Raw genomic sequence first — 19,908 nt, 5'->3', positions numbered from 1 at the left:
CATCAAGTCAGTAAAGACCCCACACACCGCACCAATGGAACTCGTACCTGGAATCCAAAGTAAACCTTCGGAAAGCAACAATCGCTACCTTTCCTATGTACATTAAGATTCCTATTTTAGTTTTATAGCCAAGAGTCTCACTTTAATGACACAAGAGCATGCTGGAACTAACAGCCCATCCTTGCAACGTGCGTGCAGTGCATGCTCACCCTCCGGTGCAACATAGTAGTCAAACATCGTGTCCCCGGGATCCTCAGGCTCAGGCAGCGGCAGCGTGGGCACCTCTCGCGAGTGCAGCCAGAGTTCCAGCCTCCTGCGACCTTCCAACTCCAGGACAGCGCCCACACTCCACATCATGGCAAAGACAAACAGCCTCCCCAGGTGCTCCGGGCCTATCTCCCCCGCCTGCTCCTGAGGACTCACAAAGTGTTCTCTTTTCATTACTTGATTCTCAGTCTCCGTCTAAAACTTTGCTAAATGAAAACAATAAAACTCAGAGAGAGATATTAGCTATCCCCAGGAGAACAAAAGATACAACTGGGTAACAAATGAGAAACCAAGTTCCCTGCGTACGAACTGGCTTTTAAAATAAATGAAAGACTGCAAGCTCAGTGGGAAAAGGCACTCGGCATCAGTCCTCACGGCCTGAGTTCGATTCCCCAGATCCACGTGGTCGAACGAAACAACCAACAAACCCACAACTTGTCCTCTGACTTCTGCACAAACACAAAATAAATAAATAAAAATACAGTGGAAATACTTTTAAACAAAACGAATGACATTTGTTATATAGTTATGCTAACCAGCAACAGAATTCGAATCAATGGCTTGCTTTGTTGTAAGAAAGCTATGGAGGGGGAAAAATTGGCATGTCTGAAGGTTCTCCCAAGCCCCAGCACATTCCCACCCACCCTAACCAAAGCTGGCTTGAAATGCTGTGCTCTCTGCACAGTGTGCTCAGAGGGAAGCTGCACCCCCTTACCTTCGGAGGGATCAGGCCTTGCAGCATGTGGGTGCTCTGCGTGATGACGAAGGCCTCCAGCATCTCCATCTTGTACTCTAGGTTCTGAATGCTGAAACGATACAGCTCCAGGAAAGTGTCCGAGTACAGCTGCCGAAGGATTTCAGCCTCTTGAGGAGATCGTCTCTTGAGAAAACCCTGTGGGTTCACACAGCGTGCATTGGTGAAACCAGGAAAGTGACCGCTGGGGCAAGAACATTCTTACGGCATTATTAATTACTTACCATTAATTAATAATTGTGCAAATGGATATTGTAGGTAAGATGCACCATGCCTGGCTGTAAACTCTTTCATATAATAATTCCTTTAGATCTTCCAAACAACCCTCTGAGATATGAGGTATTTTATAAATTTTAATAACTTATCCCCCTTTGACATTTCCATTTCCAGCTTCTATAAACCACCATGCATCCCATGGTTGGTAGGTGGCAAGGCCAGAATTAGAACTGAAAAATTTTGTCTGAGGCATTCACATGGGCACCTCCAATGCCATGCATGCATGCATGCATGCAGAGACAGACCCTAACTTAACGACGGTTAAAATGTACTTAAAACAAACACACAAAGAAACAAAAAAACCCAGGAGGCATCCACAGGGAGTTGATAAGCTGATGAAAAGCAATGAAAGATACGTGAAGAAACTCCACACCCAGGCTTTAAAAATCAAGAAACAAAATAAAAATGTACATTTGTTCCATTAATTTTTTTTCTGACTTAATAAGTTACATAGAAAATATCAAAGGTATTCAGAAAGCAGGACAAATTTGTCATTTGGGGCTAAATAAAGAAATTTTTGTCCTTCATAGGAAAATATCACTTAAACTTCAGTGTGGGTAATGCCACCCAGAACTCTGTCACTGGCCCACAGTCCCAGACTTTCTTTAGGCTGGTTCTCACGGGCTCAAGAAATGAGTGCTCCCGTCAACTCAACAGCCCAGGAAATACTCAGGGACTCAAGACAGAAACAGTAAAATCTTAACTCTAAAGCAGTCATTAGCTCGTGGACCTGCCAGGCTTCCACATTAATGAAACATGACACAGGATTTTTTTTGAGTTAAGGAGGCCAGAGAATGGCTTTTCTCCCTGTGGTAACATCTTACCGCCACAGCCCTCCATGATGGTCCCAACATCTGGAAAGTTTCTTAGGCCACAGCATCCTGACCTAACATTCTTAGTCTGGTTCTTGGTAAATCCTGTTTCTTCATGATCATGTCCAAAAGGATACTGTGATAACTTTTTAATTATTGCTTTTACTTTTGAGATAATAATAGAATTATCTCATTATCTCTTCCCTTTCCTCCCTCAAAAGCTTCCCATTTACCCCTCCTTGCTCTCTTTCAAATTCATGGTCTCTTTTTTTACTAATTGTTGCTACAGGCAAATATATATGCACGTATATTCCCAAATACATAAATGCAGCCTGCTCAGCCTGTATATTGTTACTTGTATGCGTGTTTTCAGGGCTGACAATTTTCCAGCGGATAGCCATTTGGTGTGCTGTTCCCTGGGGAAAACTCTCTCTCCCGCTCTCCGAATTTCTTAGTTAACCTGTCATATTTTGTGTAGGGTTGAGACCCCCTTACACTTTGACCCATTTGTTATTTTTCTAGTACAGCTCGTGTTTACCGGGTCATGTTGATGAGATTTCATGGTGCAACTGCTGACATTACTGAGAGACAATGCCATGGCAAGCTCCTGATCTTCTGAGGATACTACATCATTTAAACACACGTGAAAGTGTGATTAGGTTTAATGTTACTGTAAAAATCCAGGTGCAGTATGATAGAAGTGTGCCTCCTGAGGTGCAAGCTATTTAGTACAATAAAAGTATTTTCAAACAACTTTATGAAATTTAAATATTTTGAGTGGAAAAATAATGTAATTACAACTAAATTGCACTCTGTCGTGTTAGTGGTCACCCAACACAGATATATGAAGAAAATCTACTGTGAATCTGTAAGCATAGAGTCCTGGGTCTCCTCCCTGGAGATTCTAACTTAGTGGAATTTGGATCTGTTCCAAATTCCAAATTCTGCCTGTATTTTTTTTAATTATCACTGACGAGTGCTTTTGCACATCTAAGAGCACCTATATTTCATTTTGATAGATAGAAAAACTAATTATGCAATATGAAATCCTTAAAAGTGATTTTATAGTCATATTCAAAAATATCATTTTGCTATAAAACATCCTTTTTTTGTATCTCTTTATATATTTTATGGAGTCTAAACCCTTTTGTAATCCAGAATCATGTAGCTTTTGAAAAGATATTAATAAAAGTTAGAATATGCCCACACAGATATGAGCACAAAATTATAATAGAAATATAAAATAATATCTACCTAATTTAAATTAAGAAGTTTTAAAATAAAATCATCTTCAAAATATAAAGGCAAATAAAAATTAAAAATCTAGGCATCCATGTCATAACCATGTCATAAAACATGGAAAACATGGGTTATCCAGTACCACTTACTCTGCTCTTATATTATGGATTTAATTAAACATATATAGAAGTGTATAACTATAATAAAATTCTAATTTGTATAATCTAGAACATATTGACAGTAATAAACTACTATACCTAATCATAAACTGAAGTGATACCATATGAAATATTTCCAACCACATAGTTAAAATTAATATTATGACTACTGAATCTCATTTTAAAAACCTTTATATACAATTTTAACAAATTGTCTTTAAATTAAAATTCTAAGATGGTTATTCCCAAATTTTATGTGAACAAGTATCTTTCAAAACTGTCATGAATCCCCAAAGTAGTGAAATTAAATTGTACTTTTCAATCCTCAGCCACAGTTTGGCAGGATTATTGATTCATGCAGGCCTGACAATTACCTGGAAATCACAGTTCTAAGTGATCAGAAGGAGGACTGAAGAAGCCTGTGAGGGGCAATCAGGGTCTGAAATCCCTGTGTGTTCAAGGACCTTTATAAACAGTATCATAAAAAGGCAATTACACCACCAGCTGCGGAAGAATCAGCATGCTCACAACGAATGTGAGACTCTTTTCCCTTTTTAATTATACCAAAGGAAGGATTCAGTCATACCTCAAGAATAGGACTCCAGTCAAGGACAGAGGAACTCATGAAAACCATTCCATTTCTTGAGACGGTGGCAGGAGAAGCATTGTCGATGTTATGAGGTTCAAAGACAATCTTGCAGTTTGGAGCCATCGGAATCCGATCACCATTGGCCAGTGTCAGAGTTTTATTATCATCCAAAACGGAATTCAGGTTTTCAATCCAGATGGCATCAACAGGACCATCAAGAACCATCCAGATATGTTCCCCTGGAATGCCAACCGGGAGAAGAGGGAGAGAGCACGCAGGCACAGAGGTGCTTACGTAAGGAGCTATGTAGCATCAGAGAGACTAAAACCCTATATAATGCCCTTTATCTTTAGATAAAGTTTTGATCTCAATGATGACTAAGTTGTGTGAGCACAAAGGACCTTCTAAAGTTCTGCATGTACCAGTAAGTTACAAACTATATTAAATCCAAAACTTCTTTGTTCCTTGAACAAATACTCACTGAGCACCTTCTGTATGCCACTGGAATATGAATGAGGTAATGTACCACCTTCGGAGAGCTTACATTCTAAGTGAGGAAGACAGGTGGGTAATCAGAGAAACAACGCAAGAAATGTTAAGCAGATTCAGAGAAGAGGCAGTAGAAAAGATGGTCACAGAGAATGAAGTGATTTAAAGATCTGCAGGTAGAGTTTTTCACATCTATGAAAAGAAGGTACAAAGACCCTGGAGCAGGAACAAGCTTCAGGAGATAAAATGGACAGAACATTTTGTGCCCTCCGAGGTAAGATGTTGAAATCTTATTCTCTAACATTAGGGAATGAGTTAGTGCCTTCAGGAATGGGGTTAGTGCCCTGTGATGAAAAAGAAATCCCTCACCCTTCTGTCCATGAAAGGAAACAACCAAAAAGTTGGCAGCTTTTAAAAGAGTGCAAGTTAAATGTCTATCTGTTGTTTGCAGATAGCTTCATCCACTGTGTTGTATTATAGCCGTCCAAAGGGACGAAGAGAAGTAAATAAGACAGTCTGGGCAGGACGAAATCAGACCTAGCAACAAAATGAGAAGGGGTGGTATATCAGTACAATAGGAAAGATGTTGGGGAGGAGCAGGCAAATTCAATTTTGCATGGGTTAATACCCCGCAGAAACCCCAGGAAAGCTGTTGATCTGGAAGTTTGGGGGAGAGATAGGGACTACATGTTACAATGTAGAAGCTTTCAGCTTAGAAGTGGCATTTAAAGTCACGGGAAAAAATAGTAAAGAAAGACAGAAGGTCTGTGGACAGAGGCAATGAAGCATTCAGATTTCTGCCAGAGACTGCGCTGTTGCCCCCTCCATCCTCCCACCTTTTCCAGACATCTCAGTCCCAGTGAATGTGGGAGACAGGGTAGCCTGCAGGATGAGAATCTTTGAACCCAAGTAGGCAAGATTCAGGAAGAAGAGTGGCGCTTGTGAGAGAGATCACTGAAGGCAGAACTATAGTGAGAAGAAAAAGCACTCTGTATTCTATATGCCAAAAATCAACAAAGTTCTTCAGAGTAGTGTAATTTCAGGAGACAATCGAGACACCTGACAGGAGTCACTTAAGGAGATGATTGGAGCTAGAGAATGACAAACAGAAGGCAGCTCAGCAAGAATGCAAATGTAAGTGAAGGTTATTTGGCTCAGTTGTACTCCTCTTCAAGTCTGTCTACCTCTGTCACTAATGCTATCACTGTCTGTTTCTAAATTTCCTTTGCCTTACTGTGAGCATTCTATTCAGGTTAAATGCCTTGGGATCCCTGATGAAACCCACTGAGCAACAGCAATAGGTGAAATGGTGGTCTCAGCAAGGGTCACTTTGAAAGGCAAAGCTTGTGTTCTCTTGAGAGAAACTGTTCTCTGAATAATTCTGGGAGGTAAAATTTTATCACTGCATCTACATTTACCTGGGTTATTGAACATATTAGAAGCAATTTTCCAATTTCTGGTTCAGTAGTAGTTAACAATTGGGTCATTTTCACTATCTTTTGACTACCAATGTTAAAGGGTCAGGATCCTTTCCTTTTGTGAGAACTTGGACAATGCTATCTCTCTTTTACTAATTTATTTATTCATTCACTTTACATCCCAATCATAGTACCCCTGCTCTTCTTCTTCCAGTCCCACCCTCCCCTCATTCTTCTCTCTCCCTCCCCCATTCCTCAGAAAAGGGACACACACACACACACACACACACACACACACACACACCAGCTCATCAAGTCACATCAGGACTGAGTGCATCCTCTTTCCCTGTGGTCTGGCAAGGCAGGCCCAAGTCAGAGATAGCCGAGGCTCCCCTTACTAGAACACTGACATGAAGACCAAGCTGCCCATAACACATCACCAGGGTTCTGCCACCCAAAGTGAAGGCAGGAAGGACCTGCGAGAGCTCCTTCCTCCGGTGTTCTTTACCTGCCTTTGTGCCCCTTGCCCCTTTCTTTCTCAGAAGTGAGGTAGCACAGAGAGGTGAGCTGCTACCAGCTGAGCTGATATTCTGAGAACACATTATGCTGTTTACAGTGTCTATATGTGAGACCATTCAACCTGAACAGCAAGCCCTTCAATTTTGCTTTAACAATCCAATGCCACTGTCCCCAAAACAAAATGATTTGCCAGCTCACTTTTGGTATATATAATTTTCTACCCAAAGAAGCTCATTTCTGTACATGATTTCACAGGAGAATTGTTTTTTTTAACAAGCTGCATAGATGTAAATATTACATTTTTAAACTATGCAGTGGGTATAATCACAGCAAAAAAAAATCACTTTATTCAATACTATCAACCTTCCTTTACAGCTTTTCTCTATTTTATTATAAAATATCACAAGGATGTGTAAATATTATTTTAAAAAACAAACATCCTTTAAAGAGGACACATTTGGAGCCAGCAAGATAGCTCAATAGAAAAATGTCCTTGCCTACAAACCTCAAGACCTGAGTTTCAACCCCTGAATCCATATGATAGAAGCACAGAATCAGCTCCTAACAAGCACAGTATGACATACTTATACACACACACACATACCACACTCCATACCATGTTCACAAAATAAATAAGTAAAATGCAATAAAAATGTTAAAGACAAGATTTAAGTGTAGTAACCAATAATTTCATTACTTCAACACTCAGAAATATACTGAAATCTTTTACTTAGTCTGACTAACATATTTTATGTACAGCACCACTGCTTGGTAAATCTGTCCAGCCATCTATGATTTTGTTTAGAAGGGCAGGTTTAAAATAATGTTTATTCCTCTACCTTTCTTTGCTTTCAGTGTTTTTCTCCAAAGGGTAGAAAATATTCCATCAGTCCAATCATTTGTGGCCACATCGAGTCGACCAAACATCTGTGGGGCAGTGATTGCTTTGGGATTCATCCTCATTTCTCTGTGCGGTTTTCCACAATCTGCAGCAAGCGCATCCAAATTTTAAACATCTCAGATGTTTCATGAGTCAATATGAAGCAACATTGCACTAATTTGTCGTGTACTGTCAGCAAGTGGTCAAAATATGAGAAGTGAAAAATTACACTGAAAATATATGTCATTCTGCATTCCAAGTTATAATTAGCCTTGTTATCCTTTATTGAGTGCAGCACTTTGCCGTCTGTGAAATAAATTCATATTGCCTTGGGGACAAAAGGGATGCCATGCTGGAATGGTGTGAGTACTTTCTCAGTGTTTATAAGAATTTTCCCATGGGAGGAGAAGAGGGAGGGAAGGTGGGATTGGGAGGGCACGGGGAGGGGGCTATAGCTGGGATACCAAGTGAATGAATTCTAATTAATAAAAAATAAATAAATTTTAAAAAGCTAAAATAAAGTAAAAAAGAATTATCCGTTTATTGGAGGATCCTAACAGAATTTGAGATATGAGGTGGGAGGAATTTTCCCCCCTAGACCCTCTGCTTTTTCTTTTCTCTTTTGTGACTGAGCTTAAGTTGTTGTACATCTTCTGCAGTCTTCAGGCTAGGATTTACACCATCTTATCCTCTGAGTTTTGGTTACACAAGTGCAGAACCAGCTCTTCTACATCTCCAATTTAAAAATAACAGGTTACAGACTTCTTGGCATCCATCAACATTAAGCCAACTCAGAAAAAGTCTCTGTGTGTATGTGTGTGTTTGTGTGTGTGTATTCATCCCCTACTGCATGTGTTTCCCTAGAGCACGGAACCCAGTTTCTAATTTTTAGAACTCACAAAGCAAATTAGGGTAATTATTTGCAGTATTTCATGATGCTAAAGTTCAATCTTACCACAGCTGAGCTTTTGCAATAATTGACATCCACAACACTCTGGCTATGCTATTTTTTAATATAATTACACTTTATGAAAATCTTTAAGTGTATGTTGGTCAGCTTCATGGGTGAAAACTGTATTTATTCTGTTGTACATAAAAGATAAACATCAAAACACACTACAGTGGGTAGGGCTTCCTTTTCATTTAAGATACAATAATGTTTTTTTTTTAAACACTGTAAGAATAAATACTTGACTTTCATAACATTGCTTAAATGAATTCCTCTTGAGTAAGCTCTAGGCGTTTCTGGACTGAGTTCTGATTGTTCCACTGACTGTGACCTACTGTGAGCATCACTGCTTACTGTCGATCCTTACAAACCTCCCTCCATATTCTCTTCTCTCCATGGCCATCAGATGGTTTTCTGCAAGCAGGGGTAATCATGGCACACAGAGTTCAATGGCTTTTCTAAACATATGGAATGAAACCCAGGTACTTAGTATGATTAGAAAGCTTCCCATGACTTTGCAGCCAGTCCTGAAGACACCTGATAAACCAGTATCAGATGAAAGGGGAGGAGATTCTCCCCTATCAGTGGACTTGGAAAGGGGCAGGGAGGAGATGAGGATGGGAGGGTGGGGGTGGGAGAGAAAGAGGGAGCAGGATACAGCTGGGATACAGAGTTAACAAACTGTAAGTAATATTAAAAAAATAAAAATTAAAAAAAAAGAAAGCTTCCCATGTCACAGCTACTGCCCTAATTTGGGCCCAATGAAAGCAGAGACAGATTCTGGGAGTCATGAATAAAGGGACAAAGAAGGCAGAGACAGATTCTGGGAGTCTTGAATAAAGGAACAAAGAAGCAGTAAGTCAGTAAATGGCATGTCATAAAACTAGTCAACTACAGAATAGACTTTAAAAAAAAAAAAGAGGTGGGACATTGGCCATCAGCTCCTCTTCCAACTGGTTAAAGATATGGCTGTCTTGAGGACATTAATTCCTTTTCTTTGAGTTACTTCCTCCTCTTGAAATAAAGTATGGGACTAAAAGCTGGGAGGTATCTCCGAAGCTAGAGTGGAGCCTCTCCAACACAGTTACATCTTCAGCAAGGGAGTGCTAAAGAAGAGTGACACTACATGCCAAGACTAACCGTTTGCCATACCTCTACATGAAGCCTCACCACACGCAGCCCCCCCACCGCCCACATACAAACTGTATTTCAGCCATGCTGAAGCACTGTGCCAGTGTTATCATACCCTTCCCAATCACTCTTACCCTTTACAGGCTCTTCCTTCTGCAAAAAAAAAATGCTTTTTATCCATCAGCTACTGAGCCTCGGGTCTCAGATGAAGTGGTGCCTTCTCTGTACGACTCTCTATAATAACTTAGAAAGTTTCCCATCCCCTCTCCCTCTGCTCCCATTATAGTTCAAACCTTCCTCATAACAATTACACATTCTGTTATAATTATCTGTGTCTATGCCTGCCTCCCTGCCACACTGTTAACCTCTTACATGCCTTTATATGGTATTTCTCTGCTTCTAATATAAAACCTGGCAGAATAGCACAGTACAGAATATTTAAAAAATAATAATAACATTAATTGTATTGTGAATTGGCAAACAACATGCATGCGTCATGCACCTCTTTAATAGGGGTTCCACTCAACTGTCTCCTTTGTCTTTTGGATAATTATACTTTTCAACATGAAAACAGTGTGTTACTTAATGTAATTAATGTTTACCCTATATGCTAAAGCCAAGAGTAAGTTAATTAATAAACAGCAAATCATCTAATAATAAATTTAGCTTTTCAAGGAATTTCTCCCAAAACCACAATGCCAAGTAGTTCAGACATAGCATGCATAATGTATCCACATTGCTTAATGTTTAGCATTTCATTCTGTCCAAGTTACTGAAACCTGGTGCATTTGCAGTTTATTGTTAACAGAAGTTGATTGTCAACTATAATAAATATTGAGCATAATTATGAGAACTTCATCATTTAAAAAAATAAAAATCACAAACAGAGGGCTTGCAGAATATACAAAAAACGACATAATAAATCCTGAAGATGTGTGTTTTCAGTTTGGAGGACATAGTTACTGGCAAAGAACAGAATTTCACACCATCTGAGGCCATCTGGAAGAGCCCTCACATACAAAATCCACATTATCTAATAACTTCTAGAAATGAGACTAAATGGATCCTACTGAGAGCCCTGCCACAGGTACCATCAGTCTCCAACAACAAACAACAGTGTACCAGAGTCAGTGAGCTGGGCTCCACTAACCGGAACCCTATGGCACCCTCTCCCCCTCCAGTGCTGTGTATTTCATCCCAACAGACAAAGTTCATAAAATTCTGTGATTTAGCTCTGCCACCGCTCAGGCTGCTAAAGTGTTTACAGTTGAGATTGGAATTATTTTTTGTTACTCAAAAGTAACATTGTATTATGGACTTAATGGGAAGCAGCATGGTATCTTGGAAATTAGCTGATGGGCCCTTACCCTAACTCTCATTCCCATCATTTACCATTTTCTGACCTTGGGCTTTTCCGAGTATGAGCCTCGATTTTTATGCAAAATAACAGCCTCTTCTCCAATTCAATACAAAGAGGAAATTAAATGTGTAAAACACACAGCACAATGAAAATGTCACTTTAAAACATTTTCTTTTTGTGGTGTATGAACACAATGTATTATTTCTTAAATTTTCTCAAATAGTGGTAAATTAGTATTTCTTCCCAAAAATGTGTCTGTCTCTTTTATGTCTCTCTTGAACACTCAAATGTGCTACAACTGTTGAAATGTGTCACCCAGGGCAATGAAATTGCTGCTCCACACCTGTCATGGCTTTCATCAGGGTGTGGATGCAGGTGGTCTTCCCTGCTCCGCTGGGCCCCAGCGTCATCATTCCATGCCTCACCCGCTGTGTTTCAAACAGCTGGATGACTTTCAGTGTCCAAGGAGGGTGGTTAATTAAGCCAGCTTCCTCAACCTGAAACACAACAAAATCCCCCTATTAGACAGCATTCAGTGTGAGCCACACTTACTCTGATGGAGGGGAGAGAAGAAATGGGAGGTTGGGGGTTAATTATGTGGAGCTTTGGTCTGGGAAGATAGAAAATGATCTGAGAATGGATAGTAGTGATGACTACATCGTAACTGTGTGCACAGTCATAGTCATGGTGTGAGGGCACTGACTGCAATCAGACTGCCTCCTTCACAGCATTACGATCACAACTAAGAACTGGACAGTGTGTACTTAACCACAATTTAAAAACAAAACACACCTACCATTCAAAAACAATGTATGCCAACACAGACAAAGAGTGGCCCAATAGAGGCAAACTATCATCTCAAGCTATTAAGAAGCACTTGCTCTTCTCTTCGGGAACTGACTTCAATAATACTAATACTAATACTTTATTGAATGTAATTCTGAGGATAAACTTAAGAAAAGAGCATTAGGGCTGGTGATCTGGCTGGGTGGTTAAGAGCGCTGTATGCTCTTCTGAGGGACCCACATTCAATTCCCAGCACCTACATGGCAGTTCACAAATGTCCATAAGCAGTTCCAGGTGGTCTGACATCCTCATACCAATGCACATAAAATAAAATTAATTATTAAAAAAAGGAAAGAGCATTAAATGGCAAAAAGAAAAAAAATGTATAGTATGTCAGATTGATTGAAAGTCCATGTAACTTCTAAGCAATCTCAATACTAGTTATAGTATCTGTGCATCTATGCTTTTTTTCTTCTAAAAGCATGGGGTATGGAAGCTTCCAAACACTGTTCTAATATTAATCTGCAAATGAGATGATGAGATTGTTACTATGAATAGGTAAGAAAATTGAAACATGGAATGATCAGTGTTCTATGAGATATAACTTTTAGTCATGGAGTTGGGATCTGAACCCAAAAACAGCCAGGTCTAAGATCTATTTATAAAACAACTACATTATTTTTTAACTCATTATAAATCATGGTTTTATGTTGACTAAACTAATATTGAGTCCATGAATTGCATTACGATGCTGAGCCCAGAAGATGGCATTTTGCACTTTCTATTATCTGGTTCATGCATTCTTTCTGTACCCTCTTCCATGATGTTCCCTGAGCTACAAGTTATCCACACACCTCCAAACACATTCTAACATGGTCAGTCCTTAAACAACTCATTAAGTTTCGGAACCAAACAAAAAAACATGAATCTGGGAAGAGGGTTTATAGTAAAGAAGGAGGTAAATAGGGTGGGTGGGAAGGAGGAAAAAAAAGCAGGATGAGAGTGATCAGAACATATATATACAGAATATCATATACACTTATGAAATTATCAAAGAACAAATTTAAGTAATAAAATATTAAAAACAGAAATAATTTTGGATAATGATCATGTACCATCATGTCATGAACACTCTTCAGAAAGTCCATGGCCTAGTGTTACCTTACATAAGCCATCTTATAAATTACTTAGCCTTTTAGAAAGGGTTGTAATTAATTTAGCCAAATGATGAGGAAATATTTTTGCAGAATGAATTATTACTCTTTATTGATCAGTAAGTAAATGCAGACTTCAGTGCACTAATTCTTAAGCAAAAATATACAGTAACTGAATTATATTGAAATATTTTCAAGAAAATCAATTTTATGTTGTAAACTAAGGACAATAAGGACAAAACAATTTTTTTTTCTAAAATTGTTCTTCAAGGAAGGTAAACTTGGGCATGTAAGTTTTACATGGTTCACCTCCACATGTAGAAAGATTCAATTAAATAGCAGCAAGTGTCCATACATCTAGATGCCTGACTAGGCACACTGCAATGAACCCCTCCATCACAGAGATTATGAAAAACAGAACAAGTCTCCAGAGGAAAAGAATGAATATCTAGAAGTCACATGTCATCACTTCAAGTAGAACACAGAAACACAAGTCTGGAGACCACTGTGGCAGACAGCAGAGCCAAGCTGAGGTCCAGCAGGAAGTCATCTGAGTCCCCACAAGCCCTGACAATCTTGACATTTTATTCTAAATCTAGCAGAATGGGTCCCACTAATGCTGCAGCCATTTGGAAGTGACTCCCTCGACATGTGGCTATGGGAAATCAGGAAAGCTCTTTCGGGAGCTTCATCAATGACCTGTACAGACCTCTCATTTTAAAAAGCTGCAGCAGCATTGTCACTTTTGGAGATACAGGTGAGGTAAGGACATTTCTCTTGATCCCCCCAAAACTCAGACAAATGAGACGCAGCGCCCATTTCACCATGAAATGCATTACCTGTTTCCTGATTGCTGTCTCCAGCTCAGGGTAGCCTGCTTTGTCCAAAAGAATATTTGGAAATAGATCTTCAATCAAACTCAAGAACAGGGGTTCATCTTCATCAATCTACAAAGAACAAAGAAAGAACAGCAATGAATTTTACCACAAACACAGAATATACAGAAAATTTGAAAATGCTCAACACAGGCCAGGGTGGCCATAAGTAGATAAATAGAACCTCTACCAAATTTAAATAATATATGTTCCTCACATCTCCCATAATTACAAAGTTAAGATGAGTAAAGATAAAAAAAACAGAAGAAAAGAAAATCCTATCTACATAACAAATATTTCAGGAAACTCTCCCATTCAGTCTTCAATTTCTAACTTAAGCTAAAGATATTATCTTAATGAAATATATTTGCAAATTAATAAACTGGAATCTGGTTCCTACTTCATTTTGAAATAAAACCAGCATTTTGTTTCTTGATTGATACTACAGAGACACTGATACTAGACATTGATTATTGGTAGTTCCTGTGAGAATGGGAAACTGCATTGTCTTCCTCTGTGGCCTGGTAAGGATGCTCCCCTCTCAAGGGGAGGTGATCAAAGAGCCAGCCACTGAGCTGATGAGACCTGATAGGCTAGGGTCAGATGAAAGGGGAGTAGGACCTCCCCTATCAGTGGACTTGGAGAGGGGCACCAGAGGAGGAGAGGGTGGGAGGGTGGGATTGGGAGAGAATGAGGGAGAGGGCTACAGCTGAGATACAAAGTGAATAAACTGTAATTAATATAAAAAATAAAAATTAAATTAAAGAAAGGGATGGGAAACCGTTACATCCTTATAAAACACAACCCCTTATCAGGCCCTGAGGACGTTTTAAAAGCAAGATTTTTATCTACCACACAGAGATGATTTAACCTACTTAGGTCTTTATTGTGTGAGTTTTTAAAATAATTTATTATTATATTTTATGGGTATGTTTTGTCTGTGTATATGTCTGTGTAGCATATGTATCCTGTTGCCCCAGAAGGCAGGTACCATGTAGATGCTGGGGATGAAACCCGGGTCTTCTTGAAGAGCAGCTAATGCTCTTAGGTGTTCTTAACTGCTGAACCATTTCTCCAGCCCTGTGTATGGCTTGTCTTTTAATCGATTCAATTCTAACTATTTCTGACTAGAGGTGAGCTAATTGAAAGGGAGAAAAAAAACTTCTCAAAATGTATAATTTAAACTCTGCACTTGATCTGAGAATCGGGCATTTAAATAAATTTAAATAAATATTTCTAAATTCGATTCGTTAAACTCGTGCTGAAGCAGATGGAATTAGTTCCCCCTGTGAGTCTCACCAGTTTGGAAAGGTTCATGTCACGCAGCACACGCATCACGATGGTGGATTCTGTATCCGTGGGACTGGCTCTTTTTGCTGCCCCCAGTGTACGCAGAACAGACAGAATGTTCCGCAGACCGAAGTCGTAGTGAACCTGAAGAAATAGACATGCTGGGCTTATTTCCAATAATATCCTACTAGGGAAACAATACAAATTTGTTTGAAAACACATTGCATGTTTCATTGATAAATTAATGCATTCCAAAAAAAATTATAATAAAAAAAATAATGTCATGGGTGAGCAGGTCCTGAGGATGTGAGCTCAGGGAAGCTGGCCCCAACCCTCCTTGGCTGCAGCGCTGGGAAAGAGGGCCTCTGCACCTCACCTGGTCAAAGCAGGAGAGGGTGTGGGCACGGGAGAGCTGAAAAGCTGAACAACTCAGCTACCTCCCAGGCCCAGGATCCAGGGCTTTGAGTTGGCCCACCACAACAGCTGCCCCACCTGTGAAGTGCTAGAGCCCATAAAGAGACTGATTCTGCAAAATCAAAGCTTCAAGATCTTCATGACACAGGGCAACAACAGGGTATCTGAGAGGAGTCCAGATAAGGATTCAGTATTGATGGTGTAGCAGAAGCCAGAGTCCTCAAACTAGACCAATGAGTCATTGCAATGAACATTTGCAAGTACAGCTGTTTGAGGCAGAAGGCAGACTGTGTGGCATCCCACAGCTTGCATGCAAGAGACTCTGCTTTGGGTTGGGTTGGGCTTGTTTTTTTGTTTGTTTGTTTTGGGGATGAAGTTGCAAATATGGAGGGTGGATATGGAGCAATGAAGACATGAGTGGAATTTGGGTGCATGATGTGAAATTCACAAAGAATCAATAAAAAGCTTTAAAAAAACAATGAAACAATGTTTTTTTCTTTACTGATACACTTTTTTAAAACTGAAGACCATCCAAGAGTCTCTCCTTTTACCATCATTAGCTTAAGTCCTTGGGTTAAAACTAAGTTGAGTGTAGATAACGGGAAGGGTACAAATTCCCTTTTAGACTGTGACATCCCTCTGCCTTCCTCTCAGTCATTCATACATATAAAAATGTATTTGTGTGTCTATGGTTAAAATTCAGGACCAGAACCAAACTCAGACACTGCACTCTCAAACATTTGCTAATAATATAGGGATATTAAGCATGAAGAGGAGAAGCCACATTCCAGAATTACCTGAAGGAAGAATCCCACTAAGTCTGGAGCCATGCCCCAGTTTTGTGCTTAGTATAATAATTATGAAAGTTCTACATTCCAAATGTTAGCATATATGAGGTGAATACTTAAAATTCCATTATCCAACCACTGTGGAATACAGCTGGCAGTTCTAGAAATTAAAAATGGAGCAAGCAGGCAGGTGCATGGGCTGAGGCCTGTAATACCAACACCTGGAGACTGATGCAGAAGGATTTCAGAGCAAGATGGCAAGTTCCAAGCCAACCTGTATAACCTAGTGAGACAGTGTCTTAAAAAGGTGGGGAGACCTTCCATACGACGCAAGAACCCCACTGTAAGCCCAATCTCAAAGTGATGTTTGAACAACAATATAAAACATTTATACCTTACTGTTCACAAAATATAGAAGCAGGGAGCAGCCCAAATTCCTGACTGCCCTGCACCAGATGAATACAGAAGCAAAACACAGCATTTTCACACAGCAGATTATTATTTAGCCATATAAAGAAGGCCACATACTGCATCACAGAGGAACCTTGAAGATACCATGCTGACTGAAGTATGTCAGCCAAAGAAGAACAAAGACTGTATGCTTTTATTTATATGAGTTATCTATTAAGTTGGTAGAAAATTGGAAGAGTGATTACCAGGGGCCTGGAGGTGGGAGAAGGAAAGTGTCAAATAGTAGAGTTTAGTTTTGTAAGAAAAGAAATTATGACTCATTCTATGAAGCCACAGTCACCTTGGTACCTTAACCTCACAAAGACCAAACAAAGAAAGAGAATTTTAGGCCAACCTTCCTTATGAATAGTGATGCAAAAATACTTAACAAAATACTTGTAAACCGAATACAAGAACACATCAAAGATATCATCCACTATGACCAAGTAGGCTTCATCCCAGGTATGCAGGGGTGGTTCAATATACGGAAATCCACCAATGTGATCCACCATATTAACAAACTGAAAGAAAAAAAACACATGATAATAATCTCTCTAGATGCTGAAAAAGCATTTGACAAAATCCAGCATCCATTCATGTTTAAAGTATTGGAGAGATCAGGGATACAAGGCACATACCTAAACACAGTAAAAGCGATATACAGCAAACCTACAACCAACATCAAACTGAACGGAGAGAAACTTAAAGCAATCCCACTGAAATCAGGGACAACACAAGGCTGCCCACTCTCTCCATTTCTTCAACATAGTACTTGAAGTCCTTGCTAGAGCAATAAGACAGTTGAAGGAGATCAAGGGGCTACAGATTGGAAAAGAAGTCAAATTATCACTATTTGCAGATGATATGATAGTATACATGAGTGACCCCAAAAACTCTACCAGGGAACTCCTACAGCTGATAAACACCTTCAGCAAAGTGGCCGGATACAAAATTAACTAAAAAAAATCAGTAGCCCTCCTGTACACAAAAGACAAAAGGGCTGAGAAAGAAATTAGGGAAACAACACCCTTCACAATAGCCACAAATGACATAAAGTACCTTGGAGTAACCCTAACCAAGCAAGTCAAAGACTTGTATGAAAAAAATTTCAAGTCTCTGAAGAAAGAAATAGAAGAAGATATGAGAAGATGGAAAGATCTCCCATGCTCATGGCTGAGCAGGATTAACATAGTAAAAATGGCCATCATACCAAAAGCAATCTACAGATTCAATGCAATTCCCATCAAATTACCAACACAATTCTTTACAGACCTTGAAAGAAAAATTCTCACCTTCATATGGAATAACAAGAAACCCAGAATTGCTAAAACAATCCTCTACAATAAAAGATCTTCTGGAGGTATCTCCATCCCTGATCTTAAGCTGTACTATAGAGCAACAGTTATAAAAACTGCATGGTACTGGCATAGAAACAGAATGGTGGATCAATGGAACAGAACAGAGGACCCAGAAGTAAACCCACACATCTATGGACACCTGATCTTTGACAAAGATGCCAAAACGATACAATGGAAAAAAGATAGCATCTTCAACAAATAGTGCTGGTCTAACTGGATATCTACATGTAGAAAAATGAAAATAGATCCATACTTATCACCCTGCACAAAACTGAAGTCCAAGTGGATCAAAGACCTCAACATAAAACCGGACACACTAAATCTGTTAGAAGAAAAAGTGGGGAATACCCTTGAACTAATTGGTACAGGAGACAACTTCCTGAACAGAACACCAACAACACAGATTCTAAGAGCAACAATCAATAAATGGGACCTCATGAAACTGAAAAGCTTCTGTAAAGCAAAGGACACCATTATCAAAACAAAACGACTGCCTACAGACTGGGAAAGAATCTTCACCAACTGTTTATCTGACAGAGGGCTAATATCCAGTATATATAAAGAACTAAAGAAGCTGAAAAACAGCAAACCAAGAAATCCACTTAAAAAATGGGGAACAGAGCTAAACAGAGAATTCTCGACAGAGGAATATCGAATGGCAGAGAAACACTTAAAGAAATGCTTAACCTCATTAGCCATCAGGGAAATTCAAATCAAAACCACCTTGAGATTTCACCTTACACCCATCAGAATGGCCAAGATCAAAAACTCAAGTGACAACACATGCTGGAGAGGTTGTGGAGAAAGGGGAACCCTCCTCCACTGCTGGTGGGAATGTAAACTGGTACAACCACTCTGGAAATCAATCTGACACTTTCTCAGACAATTAGGAATAGCACTTCCTCAAGATCCAGCCATACCACTCCTAGGCATATATTCAAAAGGGGCTCAAGTACACAATAAAGACATTTGTTCAACCATGTTTGTAGCAGCTTTATTTGTAATAGGCAGAAGTTGGAAACAGCCCAGATGCCCCTCAACTGAAGAATGGATGCAGAAATTGTGGTACATCTACACAAATGGAGTATTACTCAGCAATGAAAAATAAGGAAATCATGAAATTTGCAGGTAAATGGTGGGACTTGGAAAGGATCATCCTGAGTGAGCTGTCCCAGAAGCAGAAAGATACACACAGTATATACTCACTCATATAGACATATAACATAGGATAAACCTCCTAAAACCCTTAACATCTAAAGAAACTAATCAAGAGAGCAGACCCTGACTAAAACGCTCAATCCCCATCTCGAACGGCAAAGAGGATAGACATCAGAAGAAGAAGAAAACAGGAAACAACCTAGGAACCTGCCACAGAGGGCCTCTGAAAGGCTCTTTCCTACAGACTATCAAAGCAGACACTGAGACTTAAGGCCAACTGATGGACAAAGTGCATGGAATCTTAAGTAAGAAGTGGGAAATAGTTAGATCTGGAGAGGACAGGCACCCCACAAGGAGAGCAACAGAACCAGAAAATTTGAACACAGGGTTCTCCACAGGGATTCATATTCTAACCAAGGAACATGAATGGAGATAACCAAGAACCAACCCCTGCACAGATGTAGTCCATGACAGCGTAGTATCCAAGTGGGTTCCATAGTAATGGGAAGAGGGACTGCCTCTGACATAATCTGATAGGCCTGTTCTTTGATCACCTCCCCCTGAGGGGAGAGCAGCCTTACCAGGCCACAGAAAATGACAATGCAGCCATTCCTGATGGGATCTGATAGACTAAGATCAGAAGGAAGGAGAGGAGGACCTCCCCTATCAGTGGACTTGGGAGGGGCAAGGGAGAAGAAACTGGAGGGAGGGTGGGGCTGGGAGGGGAGGAGGGAGGGACTTATGGGAAGATACAAAGTGAATAAGTTTTATGAGAGGGGGCGGAGCCAAGATGG

General features: G+C 39.7%; 1 protein-coding gene across 1 annotated transcript in view; it reads right to left on the bottom strand.

Annotated features, from left to right (window-relative positions):
* Positions 1-19,908, bottom strand: part of Dnah5 (dynein axonemal heavy chain 5) — a 298,260-nt gene that overhangs the window by 136,869 nt on the left and 141,483 nt on the right. Inside the window, exons 38-44 of the mRNA XM_055619009.1 lie at positions 14,956-15,090; positions 13,621-13,728; positions 11,185-11,338; positions 7,361-7,507; positions 4,093-4,334; positions 983-1,159; positions 210-411 (exon numbers count right to left, since the gene is read on the bottom strand). Coding sequence (XP_055474984.1) covers positions 210-411; positions 983-1,159; positions 4,093-4,334; positions 7,361-7,507; positions 11,185-11,338; positions 13,621-13,728; positions 14,956-15,090 — 1,165 coding nt within the window. The remainder of the gene's footprint in view (positions 1-209; positions 412-982; positions 1,160-4,092; positions 4,335-7,360; positions 7,508-11,184; positions 11,339-13,620; positions 13,729-14,955; positions 15,091-19,908) is intronic.

The sequence above is a fragment of the Psammomys obesus genome, unplaced genomic scaffold (genome assembly GCF_907164565.1).
Source record: "Psammomys obesus unplaced genomic scaffold, mPsaObe1.curated_primary_1811, whole genome shotgun sequence".
Lineage (NCBI taxonomy): Eukaryota > Metazoa > Chordata > Mammalia > Rodentia > Muridae > Psammomys > Psammomys obesus.
Note: the sequence above shows the minus strand (reverse complement) of the source record. Positions and strands in the feature narration are given on the sequence as shown.